This window comes from Lineus longissimus, chromosome 4 (assembly GCF_910592395.1).
Source record: "Lineus longissimus chromosome 4, tnLinLong1.2, whole genome shotgun sequence".
Taxonomy (NCBI): Eukaryota; Metazoa; Nemertea; class Pilidiophora; order Heteronemertea; family Lineidae; genus Lineus; species Lineus longissimus.
In genome coordinates this window covers 20051901-20067669 of record NC_088311.1, presented here as the reverse complement: position 1 = coordinate 20067669, position 15769 = coordinate 20051901, and the positions used below count along the sequence as shown (strand labels likewise).

The window sequence follows — 15769 nt, the reverse complement described above, 5'->3', positions numbered from 1 at the left end:
CTCCAGTTATCCTTCAAGTCAGTGGTCAGTTCATCCACCGATGCTGTCTTGCAATACGATTACTGCAAACCAGCAAGTTTTGCGGGTGCTATACAAACACACACGCTGACTTCATAATCTCTCCAACTGAATAAGCGAGCTACTTAGTAGCTGGGCCAAAATCTCTTTACGGTTTTGGCCTCCATGGTTTATCCATCTCCGCGGTTGGTCTACCCTCCACGGTTTATCTATCTCCACAATTTGTGAACCATCACGGTTTATGTACCTCTAGGGTATATCTACCGCACCAGTTGAGTTTCCACTGTGGATAAAACAATACTCAAATAACTTCATGCTCCGAAACGGACATCCAACCTCTAAGGCTTCCTGAAGGAGCAAGTGTCTGTAAATGCTCTTGTACAACTCTTGTTCCAACTTTCTGTGCAAGTGCATTCATCACTTATTATCCTGTAGCTCCTCTTCTTTTCTTCTTTTCAGTTGTATGAAAGAACAAGTGGACAAATTTAAAGAAGAAAAAAATCGACAATCTAGAAATTTCTCGATTGTTACTTATTTTCTATTTTCTTTTCTTCCAGTTCAAAGTTGATCCATCCAAGTCAGATTCATCGGCAAACCTCAAAATCTTCAGAGAAGTCGTTGGAGCTGGAGATAGTGGCGCCAGCAGTGCCGGAGAAAGAACTAAAAAATGCCGTGGTGGTAAATTTGTGTGCTGATGAACGGACTACTGAGTCGAGTACAGATGAACTCACAAATTTTTCCCAATCCGTCGATTCAAAAACGGATAAAACTGATACGGAACTTGTGAATAACGCTCAAAATGGTTTGGATCTTCACTCTGATCCGGACTTAGAAAAAGAGGATATGAATAAACTGCTGGATAAAGGTGTTGTGCCGCGGCAGAAATCATTAGCGGCGGATGGGTCACCCGCCATACGTGCCGAGAGCTGGGGTCCTCCTCGAGTTGTGGAGTTGGAGAGGGAGGAGGGGAAGACACTTGGAATTAGCATCGTTGGTAAGATTGGTGACGCAACGTTCTGTATCATAAAGTTTGCTCATTATAGAGTCTCCCCTTTATGCATGAGACACTCGTAACCTCAAATCTCATATCTCTAATACCAGGCGCCTGGTGAGAAGCCAGTTTGTACCATTTATGCAACTAGCTGGGAGCTATAACCAACTGTGCATATAAGAACAAGCTAGCAGCAGGCCTCGAGCCTTCAGCATTCTGTTCACGAGGCGGACACATTAAACACTTGCCCCTCGGGATCGATATCAGATTGGTATTGGATCACAACTATTACTGTCACATTTTGTCAAATAAGTCCCTCATTGTTATGTAGCCCGCCCCGCATCTTACCTCTTGATTATTTGAGATCTAAAATCATCCTATAGTGTCGGGGGAAATAAGTTTTGGTTGAACACAATACAGCAATAAAGTAGTCTACCAAATGCCGCAAACTTGTAAAAAAAGTATTCCTTGTCAATCCACCCCTTGGCAGAACTGTTGTCCTTAAGTGACAGTAGCAGTGGAGCATTTCCTGTCGTTGATTATGCTACATGAAACTAGCCTATTCATCTCGTGTCACCAAAAGGCCATCGCTACATCTGCTAGGGTAATGTGTTTGGCCGAAATCATTTCCTTTTTTGTCGTAGACTGCCAATGTAATGAGATTGTGGGTCTGTTTTTTGTGTGTGATGGATGTAAATTGTGAATCTTTCTAGTCACTTTGTCCAGGTGGGTTATTAAAACGTATTTCTAGCATGGAGGGGAAAATACTCATTCAATCTGGGTTCAGGAGGTATGCAGATCTGGGTCCTGGGTAGGGTGCCAATTGCGGTCAATGTAGTAGGCCCGTACGGGCAATCAAAAGCCCCCTTTTAGTGGAACTCTCCCTGCTGCATTAATCTTTGCTTATAAACCGACACTGTCACCTACGAATAGTATGTCAAGTGTATCATATCTGGCGACCCTCGGCTTAAACTCGACCTGGATGATGATAATAATGAATTTCACCTGAACGATTTCGATATTTATAGGCCCCTACATTTTCTAGGTGGCTGGAACTTTGTCTTTGAAATGGATGTCCTCACGCAGCGTCCTATGTAGTATGTTATACGATACACATACATGCTCTGGCTATGTGTAATGTACAGTGATTGCGATAACATGACGCTGTGTCTACCATGCATGTGCTCGTAGTAGGACATTCGTTTGTTCGCCGCTACAAGGAATATATGATTAACTTTCATGGTTTGCCTCGGTGGGTAGGCACTTCTTTTAACTTTGGTCCTTATCTTGGAGTTCCCCGAGAGTATGTTCAAATTTGTGGCCGTGGTGGTTTAAAGATCGACTCTGAAGGGCGTGCATTTATTCGTACATTTATAGTGGCCAAACCTCCGGACCTTGTTGTTATTGAACTGGGTACTAACGATTTGGTAGACGCCCACAATTTTTCACCTGAATATCTGGCCAGGCAACTAGTGGAATTTGCTCAGGAATTGGTCGATGTGTATCGTGTATCAGCAGTGGTCTTGTGTTTGGTAGTGGATAGACGGCAATCTCGACGTGGTCTTCACGTTGCACCAGATTTTTCTCAGAGGAGGGAACGCTTCAATTTTGCAGTCCGGTCAGCCCTCGCTGACAATCGTCGTATCATTCCGTTTAAACACGATCGCTCGGTGTTGGTTAATCTACAGGACCGGCTGTCGGGTGATGCCATTCATTTCACGTCTCAGGAGGGACTATCCCTGTATAACTTCAGCATGCGGCAAGCTGTGCTTCTCGGGATGAGGCGAGTGAGACGACTACAGCACAACTAATGACTGATGGAGCTGCATCGATACTGATATTTCATCATTGTGGACTGGTTTGGTTTGATTGATAATATTTGAAGTCATTTTGAACATTTTCTGCATCCGTTGTAAATTTGTAGAAATTCATGAAAGTATTCTTATTATTTTTGTTTAGAAAGTGACATTGGAATGAACCACTTAAGTAAGAACTAAATTTTTACACAGCTCGATAATATTTTTGCATTGTCATATTACGGTACAACCAGCTATATTTTCTTCTTCAGGGAATGATCATGGTTGTGTGTACGGTGTATTGTGGATGGTGGTAAGAGTATTATGAATGTAAGGTTGTGATACTGGTAAATGACTGGGCTGCATGTCTGCCTGCCGACATCTGTTACAGTTGCACAGGTAGGCTCTTATTTTGTTTATCATTAGACTGTGTGTGTTGCAGACTTGGGTCTGATAATATAGCACAACCATGGCAGATCAAGATGGCGAGGATGTAGAGGTGTACGAGGATGTGCAGGAGGATGTACCGGCTATGCAGGAGGGTATGCGACTACGACATCGACAGCTTCCTGGCGTGGTTCCTGTGATACAGCGACAGCGGGATCTCAATGGTGAGGATGGACCTAGGATGATTGCTCCACCTGCTTTAGGGCTGTTGGGAACTATAAGGAAGAAACTGGTAGATGTTTTTTCGGCCCTTTCAGTGAGTATAGCAGCAATAGGGAACAGGACATCCTATGAACAGGTACCCATGGAGGAGACCTATGCAGCTGCACCTTACCAGCGAACGTCAACACCTCGGAGCGACGCAGCAGCTGGTAACATGTATACCGGCTATGCACAATTGCCACCAGTTTTTCAGTCACACTCTGCAGACAACCCTGTTTCCGTAGCGACGGTACCTACTCCACAGACAGCATCACATGTTACCTTTGCTGATGTACATCAGAGTAAAGAGCATTTTCGACAGTTACCTCAGGCCGTACCTCGACAGGATGAGTTAACTGCATCGCCATCACTTCAACCCCACCCAGTCGCAATGACTCCCACTCGCCCATCTACTACAATGCCAGTATTAGATAACTTCTATGATGCTGTGGACACCACTGCCCCACCACCTGTGGTAAATAATTATTCTAATTGTTCTTTTGGCGGCAAGGATGAATCGTTTGTTAAAAGGCGACGCCCAAAAATTCCTGCTTTTGATGACACGAAAACTGATTTTGAGGCCTACATTGCCAATTTTAATGCTATTACCGTGGCTTGGACCAAGGAGGAAAAATTGACCGGCCTCCGTGAGAAACTTGAAGGCAAGGCTGCCAAGGTTCTAGCCAACATGGACTTACAAGGCATACAGGTGACATTTGACTCCCTTGTCAAGGCTCTTGAGAAGCATTATGTCGGGGAACGTTCCCTGTGGATGACAAAACTTCGCGATACGAGGAGAGAGGAAGGGGAGACTCTGGACGACCTCTCTTTTAGGCTAAGTCTTTATTCCAAGCGTGCATACGGCACCCTTAAACCAGATCTTGGTTTGGAATTCTACCTGGCTCTGCGCGACACCCCCTTAGGTGATAAGCTATATGCCTACAAAGACAGACCCCTCGCTGAAATTTTGGACCATGCAAAGTCTTATGAGAGTCACTTACTCTCTACCAATCAGTCGGTGTCTTCTGTTCCAGCTGACACTCCGGTTGTTGCGGCTTTGGGCCCAGACGCTAACAACAATGGACCGAAGGCGTCGTATCCATCTCGAAATGGAGACAATTTCCCGTCTCGTGGTCGCGGACGTGGTCGTGGGGCTGGCAGAGGCCGATACAACCAGAATGATCGCCGGTTTTCTTCAGATGAGCGACGATGCAATATCTGCAACTCTGCAGATCATCTGTGGCGGGAATGCCCGTATGTAAAGCGCCACATGGATGCACAGATCAGAGCTGCTAGAGATGTTGGTCAGCCTTCAGGAACAGATGTGACTACGTCGTCAAACCAGTAGGCCATGTCCCTGATCCGGAAGCACCAGGGCATGGCCGTCCAACTCGAAATGTTGCTTCTTTTGGTTCCAATCTTTATAGAGCATATTTGACTACATATCTGAATGGCCTACCTACTTGTTTTTTGTTGGACACTGGCTCAGTGTCGACTTTCCTTTCGTCGCGGGCCTATTTCAAGATACCCCGGAAATACAGACCACCACTTACAGGTTGCGATGAGGCTGTAACTATGGCAGATGGTAAATCAACTATGAGGATTCGGGGAAAGGTTTCCATGCCAGTTCGGATACACGATATGAAGTTTACTTTCGCCATGACAGTAGTGGATATGGATTGTATGGACGGAATATGGGGCACAGATTTCATGTCAAGATTCAATTGTGATCTGAAGTTTGGTAGTGGCACTTATGTTTTTAATGGAAAGGAATATCCCATAAATGACGTCAAACACAACTTACTACCTCATTCGGTTTGTCTTCTTAGGCCTGTTACTTTATCTCCGGGTGCTGAGATTGTCTTATCAGCAAAGTTAAATAGTCCTTTCCGTGCAAAACAGGAGGTAGTAGTGGAACCAAGCATATATTTTGTGCAGGAGCATAACATCTTGCCTGCCAAATCTGTAACTGTACAATCTAGGAAACAGCGGCATACACCTATCCAACTTTTCAATCCTACGGCGGAAACGATTACCTTACCAAAGGGAGTGCTACTTGGCTATGCTTTTCCGGCAGCAGTGGCTGAGGCAGATCAACATTCCGAAAATTTGGAACATGATATGGGAATGGAATCTGAGACGACTTCATCAGAATCTACTCCCCAGAGCTCCATGGATTGTTTTTCCGTGAGAACTCTGGAGGAGCTAGAAGAGGATATGCCTGAACATCTGATTGATCTGTATAAGAAATCAAGTGCTTCTTTGGATGTGGAACAAAAACACCAGTTAGCGTCACTTCTTCTGAGGTATGGCCCTACTTTTTCTTCATCACCAACTGATATTGGATCTACGGATATAGTGAGTCATGAGATAGATACTGGGGATGCACGGCCTTTTCGACTGCCGCTCCGAAGGCAAGGTTACCAGAAGGAAAGAGAAATCCGAGCTGCGGTTCAGGACGGCTTACAGAGAGATGTTATGGAGGAAGCCAATGGCCCATGGGCGAGTGCCCCTGTTATTGTAAGGAAGAAGGACGGGACGAGTAGATTCTGTGTTGACTTTCGCAAGCTCAACTCTGTAACAAAAGTGGATGGTTACCCGATCCCAAGATTTGACGAGTGCATTGACTCACTCCACGGCAGTAACTACTTCTGCTCTTTAGACCTCCAGGCGGGATATTGGCAAGTGCCACTAAAATCGAAACAGGACCGCGAAAAAACAGCTTTTCTAACCAAGGAGGGGTTATTTCAATTTAAAGTTCTACCATTTGGCTTATGTAATGCTCCACGTACATTTGAGCGCCTCATGGAGTGTGTGCTCAGGGGTTTACAATGGGAGAAATGCATCCTCTACCTGGATGACATCTTAGTGTATGGAAAAACGTTCCAAGAGACTATGCATAACTTAGAGTGCGTATTAGAGCGTCTCCATAAAGCTAAGCTTAAAATGAAGCCTGGAAAGTGCCTCCTTTTTCAAACTAGTCTCGAGTATCTCGGACATCAACTCTCTCCACAAGGGATTGAGCCACTGACCAACAAGATAACAGCTGTTCAGTCGTGGCCCTCGTTAGCTTCTGTACCTCGGAATAAACTAAGAACGGAAGTAAAGCGTTTTCTGGGACTGGTAGGTTACTATCGTAAATTCATAAGAAACATGAGAGACATTGCGGCGCCTTTATACAACATTTTGAAGAAGGACAGTCCACTTATTTGGACACTGGATCATGAAAACTCGTTCAAGCGACTAAAAGCAGCACTCACTAGTGCACCTCTCCTGTCCTACCCGGATGTCACCAAGGGTAATTTCATCCTCGACACGGATGCCTCCAACACGGGAGTTGGCGGAGTTCTTAGTCAAGTTCAAGATGGTAAAGAGGCTGTTTTAGGATATTTCTCACATCTGCTTTCTGATTCCGAGAGACGTTACTGTATCACCAAGCGGGAATTTTTAGGGGTAATCAAGGCTGTACAGCACTTCAAACCATACTTATATGGTCAACGGTTTTTGATCAGGACAGATAATGCTGCGGTAAGCCATATGTTAACCCTAACAGATGCTCAGGAACAGATACAACGATGGCAGTTATTTATGTCACAGTTTACGTTTGATGTGATACACAGACCCGGACGTCACCATGCAAATGCTGATGCAATGAGTAGACTTTTCTGTCAACAATGTGGACGGACCGATGAGATAGACCCAGGGATAGATACAAGCATGTCCAGGGGCAAACCAAGAAGATTCCGTATCAAAGAATCTGTAGATGTTCCACCATGTGAACATACGCTACATACAGATGAGTCAGTGGAGGAAGAGGTCGATAGGCTTATGATGAGCTGTGCTGTAACTACCCGAGCTCAGGCCCTTGAAGCCATGGTGAAACAACACAGACCTGCTGACCCGTCTGACCCCAACCTGGTCCCAGAGGTCGATCACCTGGTTCCACTGTCAGGAATGCACAATCTACAAATATCCGACCCTGATATAGCTCCAATCCTTCAGCTCAAGTTGAGTGGATCAGATTATCCAAATTATAGATGTATCTCAGGCGAGAGCCTCAGTGTTAAAACCCTTAGGCAACACTGGAGGCACTTGTTTGTGGATAATGGAATCTTATGTCGCAAATTGGACATCCCAGATAGACCAATGAGAATTCAGCTTGTCGTGCCGCGCACACTAAAGCAGTCTATTATGGCGAAACTACATTCTGATCCTTGTTCCGGACACTTAGGAACTTTGAAAACTGCGGAGCGTGTAAAGGCTAAATTTTATTGGGTTGGCTGGAGAAGAGATGTTGCCAGGTATGTTTCACATTGTGACGCGTGCTAGAGGCTTCCAGTACGTCTTAACCATGGAGGATACTTTTACAAAATGGGTGGAGGCTGCCCCTCTCAGGACATTGGAGACAACAGAAGTATGTAATGCCATTGTTAGCGAACTCATTTCACGGTTCGGTTGCATGTATATTTTGCACAGCGACAGAGGCCCACAGTTTGTGTCCCAGCTGTATGACTCACTACTCAAGAAATTGGGGATTGATAGGAGTTTGACCACCCCATATAATCCAAAAAGCAATGGCCTTGTCGAGAATTTTAACAAGATCTTGAAGTCTATGATGAAAACATATGTATACGATCACAAGGAATCTGTTGGCAACTGGGATGTGATGCTACCAATGTTCTTGATGGCATATAGGTCCTCGGTCCACAGTAGCACTGGGGAAACGCCACATTTTATGTTGACTGCCCGTGAGATGAAGACTCCTCTTGATCTCTTATATTCCAAACCATCGGAATCTCGGGAATCTGTTCCTACCTACATCAGGAACCTGGAGGATAGATTTCATAAAGCATATAGCATTGCTCGTGACCAGCTTCGATTAGCTCAGCGGATACAGAAAAAACAATATGAACCATCAACGTTAAAATATCAAGCCTTGAAACCAGGACAGTTTGTCTGGTACTTTAATCCCAGAAAATCGTTCAAGGGTGACAAGCATCTAGCCTGGAAAGGACCATATAGGGTAAAGGATATAGGTGATGATTTCACCGTAACACTTCAATTAGACTCTGATGGGCATTTCTACCGTACCCATCTTGATAAGTTGCGCCCTGCCCATGGAGTTACAGAGGAGAACTGGTCACCGAAGTGAGTGAAGTTGGAAACTGGATTATCCTACAAGTGGGGACCTACTTGGGCACGGTAAGGATGTCGACAGGCGAGACGTGACGCTTATGTTGTTGTGAAACTGTCTGTTAGTGCGAATCTTCTTGTATAAATGCGATGTGCGATTCTGGTGTGCCTGAGGGTGTGACTAGGACCCTGGTCACCCCGTTTTGTATCACGAGTGTATTTTATCGTTTTAAACAGGTCAGTTTTTACTTCTCAGCCGATGCGTAATAATTCTATGCATCTATGGGTGCTCAATTTTATAGTGGCTTTGGAGTCGCAAAACGCGAGTTGGTAAAACACAGTGGTGTATTTTATAGGTAGAGACTCAGCGTGCTGGCCATTTCTTGAATTTGTGCGTCTTTTGGTGCCTGCTCAAATCCAGTTGTATATTGTGCCTTAATGTCAATAGCTCAGGGATGTTAGATCTCTATTGGTACAATCAGGGTAACACGATGAATGGTTTCCACTTCAATATTAATGGGTGCTCAGTGTTTTTTCATGTCACAGTGCGACATCTTACTAGAGATATTTCTGTTTCTTGTGTGGTGAGGACTACCCGTTTAGCTACTAGTTATTATGAACAATGTTGTTTCTTATACTGTACATGGGTTGGCTGGATTGCTTTGCTGGTTAACGCCATGATACAGCGGACACTGAACTTTTGATACCAAATGTGTTTACTAGTAAATCGGAATTTTGTACTGGTGGTTTGAACATTGTGTACATGTATCAATATTGTATACGTATTCACTGCTTGTGGTACTGCGTACCAAAGTGTTTTTGACGTGCTTTTTATTTGATTAGGAGTTTTGTTGTGGTATTCATTATGATATACATGTACTTGTGTGTGTTTTCGTATATGAATGAGCAAGTGGGTGCGACTAGAAACTGTCGGTGTGCTTTGAGGTTTTGTCTGCACGGAAATGTGGACGTGTTGTTTCATCACATGTTAAGCTACAGCTGTGGAGTGTTCAACTTATTAACCTGGCAACTTTCACGCACTATCAGCATAAGCAACTGGGACCTTAATGTGTATTGGATTATGTGCATTGAGATGCCTTTTGATAGTTGCTTTTGCCTAAATGGTTATTTGGAGCCCCTTTGCCACTGACTGAAGCACTATTGTTCACTTTGTTTACATTTGTATTTTCTATCACACTTTATGTGCTAGGGACCTTTTGGGTGGCTTCTTCAGGCACTTCTACACCATTACATTATTTATTTATTTTCACTTTGGTTAACCATAGTGCTACAGTTTTTGTGTACCATGTGCATGGCCGAGCTAGTCAATTGGTCCTGGGGCATGTGACGTGAGTGTAGACTTGGAGAATCATGGTCGTGGGTACGAATAGTACTTAATTATTTGGTTTTGTTTGAAAACATGTTTATTGTTGTTTTGGTTTAAGCGTATGGCAGGAGCTATCATACGCTCATCCGAAGGGAATGGTGTATCATATCTGGGACGCCAGAACAGCACGTGTTGGTGCTGCCCTCTGGCAATACGTTGTGACACCAGTTTGGTGAGCTGGTAAAATAAAAGTAGTACCGTTTTGTGAACTCAAAACACGTGTGATTTCCCTTTTGTTGCGAGGCCCAAAGCTGGGAAATACCGCACATCAAGCCCCGATTTTGAAACAAAAACTGCCCTTCTACCAATTTAACATTAAAAAAAAATCTAACACAAAATTTTGGATTCAGGGTACTTTATTCCCTTCTCCTATTCCAGGTGGGAAGGTGGACATCTATAATAACGCCACAGAGACTGCAATATCAGGGATTTTTATCAAACATGTTGTGCCGAATACACCAGCTGGAAGAAACGGGACTCTCAAAACGGGTGACCGAATTTTAGCGGTAAGTTCTCACGTTGGTAAGATGAACAGTGGTGTAAAGGATCATTAAGATGGCCACTGGTGTGAAGGATATTTGAGATGGCCTCTGGTGTAAAGGATAGCTGAGATGGCCTCTGGTGTAAAGGATAGCTGAGATGGCCTCTGGTGTAAAGGATAGCTGAGATGGCCACTGGTGTGAAGGATATTTGAGATGGTCTCTGGTGTAAAGGATAGCTGAGATGGCCACTGGTGTGAAGGATATTTGAGATGGCCTCTGGTATAAAGGATAATTCAGATGGCCGCTGGTGTAAAGGATAGTTGAGATGGCCTCTGGTGTGAAGGATATTTGAGATGGCCTCTGGTATAAAGGATAATTGAGGTGGCCACTGGTGTAAAGGATAGTTGAGATGGCCTCTGGTGTAAAGGATAGTTGAGATGAAGAAAGGATAATTCAGAAAACTGCATGACGTTGTTATAGATTTTTGTTTAAAAAATGTGCTATGAAGTTTGGGAATGGGAGAGAGAGAGTTGAAATAGTCCAACTCATCAACTAAAAATTCTAATTATCAACATCCAAATGCAACACATTGTGATCAGGAATAAGAATTCTGGCCAACAAGTCTTTCACTGCTCTGTATCTAAATTTATATCGATTTTAAGAAGCTTCAAAGAAATATCCCTCAAACTGCCTATTGGTCGATCTATTGAACCAAACACTCTGATCGATATTGGCAACAGAATCCTGTGAACCAGAAAAATTGGCCTGGTGGAAGAAAATCTGTCTTTGAATGTCACTTTCACTCAATAATGGTTTCGCCATTGATTTGAAAGTTGCCAATTTAAGCTTTTGAAAGCATTTGGTTGGTAATAATGGGAACGGTATTGTGTGTCACTGATGCGGGGTATGAAGTGTTCGTTGTTGGCTCTTATTTCTTCCATAAACACATTTGGTGAAGTGCCCCAGAAATGAGCGATTTAAATTGCTGTAGCCTGCGATTGTGATTGCATGCAAGAAAAATTGCTCATTTGCAGTGGTTATCCCAGGCACAGGCGACAAGAAACATTGATGTTTGTCGGAAATGTGTACATTCTGATTAATCAGGATAGCATGAAACTGGCAAGCTAAACTCTCTCTACCGCTGTGGCATTTATAACCTGCTAAAAAATGATTATGTGACGTCTTGTCTTCCAGGTCGACAATGTTGACCTAAAAGATGCAACGCATGACAGAGCGGTGGAGGTGATACGGAAAGCTAAGACCCCTGTCACGTTTAAGGTGCAGAGTCTGCTCGATCCAACTGTGGTAAGTCTCAGAAGAGATAGGCCGATGAAAAGCCATTTTACATCTGCCTTTGAGCTGTATATCATGATTGCCACATAATGCACTATCACTTAATAATTTTAACCTGGATATTGCCTGCCATAGGAAGTCTCAGTTCTATTAACTCTTTGCCTGCCAAACTCGTTCTGGAATGTCTGCAAATTCCCATCAGTGTTCTGCCAAACTTTTTCCAGAGCAAAACGTTTCTTGGCAGAAAGTGGGGATGAAAACAAAAACTACATTGGCAGGCAAAGTGTTAATGACAGCTTGGTTTATAAAATTGAGTGACATTTTAACCTGCTTTTAGATATTAAAGGGGGAATATAGGCATATATGCCTTCAATCTTACCTTGCATCAGCCTATATTCTGTCTTTAACTAACTTACAAGGTTTCTAGCTTTGTTTATAAAACTCAAACTGGTTGCATGTTGAAATAATTCACTGTCTTAGGAAGTGGGTCTCATTTAGTTTGCATACTGATTAAATGCGAAATGATTTCTTTGTCACTTTTAACTTTTAACAGTGGACAATGGTAAAAACGTGTGTAAAATTGTTCCCTTGTGATCAATTAGTGAACTACTATCTTTTCTATTTTCTATTTTGAAACGTGAGTTATCAGTAGTTTTTTCCTCAGCAGGTCTTTATGGAGACTTAAGTCAGTAAAGAATTTAAAAACCCTAACTTCCTTTCAAAAATCATTACCTGAAAGCTATATTATTGAAACACAGTTGAAACGTTTCAAATAACTTCACTTCAATGGCATTTTTGGCAACTTTGCAATTTCAGATTCATGGGCACTGTCCACTGTGCATGTCCTACACATGCCAGGTAGCCTACAGTCCAAATCACAATTGACATCCGTCCTGCTTCGCGTCAGTGACGCGTGACATATGCCCGAGTTACGTGCTGAGTTGTGCGCAAATCACACACCAGAGACGCTCTATCTCACTATGTTTTGCGTATATCACGCTAGGCCTACGCGTGACTTATGACTTACCTATACCTTGGTATCGCATCAATGACGCCCCTCTGATGCACCAATGACGCGATTTACAGGATGTCATTTGGGATTTGGACTGTACATTATAACTTCTCTAAAATGCGTGATATTTCTGAAGAACCCATAATGTTGAGCTACATAAATTGATGTTTTCTGGTTTCATCTTGTTCAAAAAACCTAAATGAATGCCTCCTGTATTATATTGCCAAACAGTTAAGATCTTTTTTAAACATTTGTTGAAATATTCCATGCAGTCTTCTTCAGCTCGTGTAACATAACTCTTCCAATCTCCATCAGATGTCTCCACTAGTGTGCTATGCTGCCCTGTATAAATGCAACGAGAATCATTTGGAAAATCTGGGACTCCTGATGAAGTAATGTTAGCCATGTCAGCGAGTCAGTCTTCCATCAAGGCTATTTTAAACAAATTAACTCGCAAGTGTCTATATGTCAGTTTTGTGTGCATTGTGTAGTACTGATCAAAGAGAAACTCTCCTCACAGCATCTTGAGATCGCTAAGTCACTCACTCGTGGATTCTGATAGTGGTGACGCAAACGCATGAGAGTCAGGATGCACATCATCATGCAGCATTTAAAAGTCAAATTTCACCAGTACAGCGGTTTACCACTGCAATTTTGCAGCATTGCTGTCTAAGAACTGCCCATATAAAAGCTGCATGGTTTACCACACAGTTGTTGGGGAAACTGGCCTTTAATCTGCATAAGTGTAGATGAAAGTATCATCACAAAACGTGACATTAACATATCATGTTTGATGAAGGGTGAAATGTCAATGACAGAGATTGTGTAAAAAGAATTAACATGATCAGCTCAAAGGTTATTTTGTTCTTTGGAATTCCATCTGCTCTTATAATCCATCTGACGTGAGAGTTGAACCAATCTAGCGATGCAGTAATCGACCAGTTGTCAGTGTGCACACTAGTGGCGCGCCCTCTCTTGGAGACCTAACTCTTCCCACCTTTGCTTAACGTCTGCCCGTCCTTCTTCCCCAAGCCGAGAGACGAGGATCTCCCTAACACTAAACTTGCCACTAATGTGTCGGAAGATCACGGCGAGGAACCGCCACCTTTACCGAAATCGTCCCCTCCAAAATTAACGGTGAGTAGGTGGCACTGTGTCTCCCTCCATTCTCTGTGTTGTCCTTTAATGTCCAGTTAACTTGATCTAAAGCCATTGCAATTATCCTCATCTTCCTTTAACATTGTCTTTTACTTTCCCTTATGTTCACTGTTCATTCAGACCTCAAGTAACACCACTTGCCTGCACAACATACCTGCGCATCATTTCAGAGAACAGGCTCAGGTTGTGTCTTCCTGACACATCTTGGGTGTGGAATTTAGTGTTTTAGGAACTGTCTTATTAATCTTTTTGCCTGAATCTACTGGGCAAATGCCATCATGACAGACAAGGTGCATGCATCAAGAGATGTTACTTTTGAACTGAGTTGTAGTCAGTGTCTTGGTTTTTCTGATGCCTTTATTCGAATGTTGTCGTGGTTGTTAGATATGGTTTTTGGGTTGTTTTCTATATATCTGCACTTCTGTTCTTGCACATTTCGTTGGTGAGGGAGTTGCACATGTATGGATGGGGCCAATGATGTCTTCCCAGCAGAAGTCTATTGTAAACATCCCAGCTCCGATAGATGGGTTCAAGGAATGTTCTGATAAACAGCTTTAGGACGGTTCTGACCACACTCCTTGCATGTGTGGAGAGTGTCGCAAACAGTACAGATTACATTTATTTTGGCCTCAGCACCTATTTATATCCCTTTGCACCTTTCTAAGTGTTTGTGGACTAAATTTTCAATTAATTCGTGAGATGACACTGCACCTGTCTCAATCTTGCCTGATTGTTGCCTCTCCTTTATCAAATAGACTGGTAAATTTCGGGAAGCCCCTAACTTCAGAAGCCTGGCTTCAAATTTAAAAGACCTTAAAATATCAAATTGGACTATCTTTCCTCACAAATAAGGGTTGCTGAGCAATATAGTGTTGTAAAAGATCAAGGCCTTTGGTCATACAGAAGCTTTCCTTGGGTTCACATATTTGAAAGTAAAGTGCTTTGAAAAATCAAAAAGCAGAAAAGGAAACCAAATTTGGGCATCTAGCGGAAGAGAAGGAAACCTCATGTTCACTTCAGATGAAAAAGTAAACTTGGAATAGCAAGGACCTTTGGCCCTCTGTCATTGCTGGTATGACCTTGACCTCATGACCTCTTTATTGTAGCCAGGTGACCTTGACCTCTTTTTTGCAGCCTGCTCCATCAATCCCGGAAGATACCTCAGATAGTGATGAAGAGGAGGACGAGTATGGTTACACAAGGAGTAAGTCGAATTTTATTAACTATGATTAATAGTAGACCCTTATATTATCCAAGTTCTTTGCTAATTTGTGTTAGTACCCATTGTCAAAGTTGGAAGCACACGCTGATAGTGTCTGTGAGATCATGTCATAGATGACTTTAAAAACTGTATTTGAATAGAACACAAATGTTTTGTTTTGTGGCATCGTGTTGTCAGAGCTCTGGACAATACAAGACAAGAAGCTAGCCAAGCCATTGACATTTTAGCTCACCCTCTACACCCTTCTTATGATGGTGGTGCTGTCTGTTCAGTAGTGATGTCACAGACAAAGCCACCAGCCTCGAATGTTATAGAGAAAGCTTTGCTCCAAAGTAAGCTTAGGAATAATAGGAAGGGTGTGTAGAATAACTTATGTCATGATCATATTGTTTATAAAACATAGCCTACATATTTTCATATTCACATGTTTCTGTCAACATGTCATTCTCTCATAATCGCAAGAAAATCCTGCGAAAATGATGTAATACCGTAACAGGGTGTTATGCATTAATGATGCCCGAGAAAAAAGGGCCTGATCTACCTCCCCCTTCTCCCCCCACTTGACCTCTATAATAGCCCCGGGTTATTTGTCTACGCTGTCAAAACTGCGGGGTATGAACACCTTGGCG

General features: G+C 43.0%; 1 protein-coding gene across 24 annotated transcripts in view; it reads left to right on the top strand.

Annotated features, from left to right (window-relative positions):
- LOC135486577 (multiple PDZ domain protein-like) overlaps positions 1-15769 on the top strand; it is a 242447-nt gene that overhangs the window by 188087 nt on the left and 38591 nt on the right. For 23 of the 24 annotated variants that reach the window (XM_064769472.1, XM_064769471.1, XM_064769464.1 and 20 more), the window contains 5 exons: positions 576-1012; positions 10352-10479; positions 11650-11760; positions 13793-13897; positions 15053-15122. In XM_064769472.1, the coding sequence (XP_064625542.1) occupies positions 576-1012; positions 10352-10479; positions 11650-11760; positions 13793-13897; positions 15053-15122 (851 nt within the window). The remainder of the gene's footprint in view (positions 1-575; positions 1013-10351; positions 10480-11649; positions 11761-13792; positions 13898-15052; positions 15123-15769) is intronic. The other variant, XM_064769469.1, reaches the window with a different exon arrangement.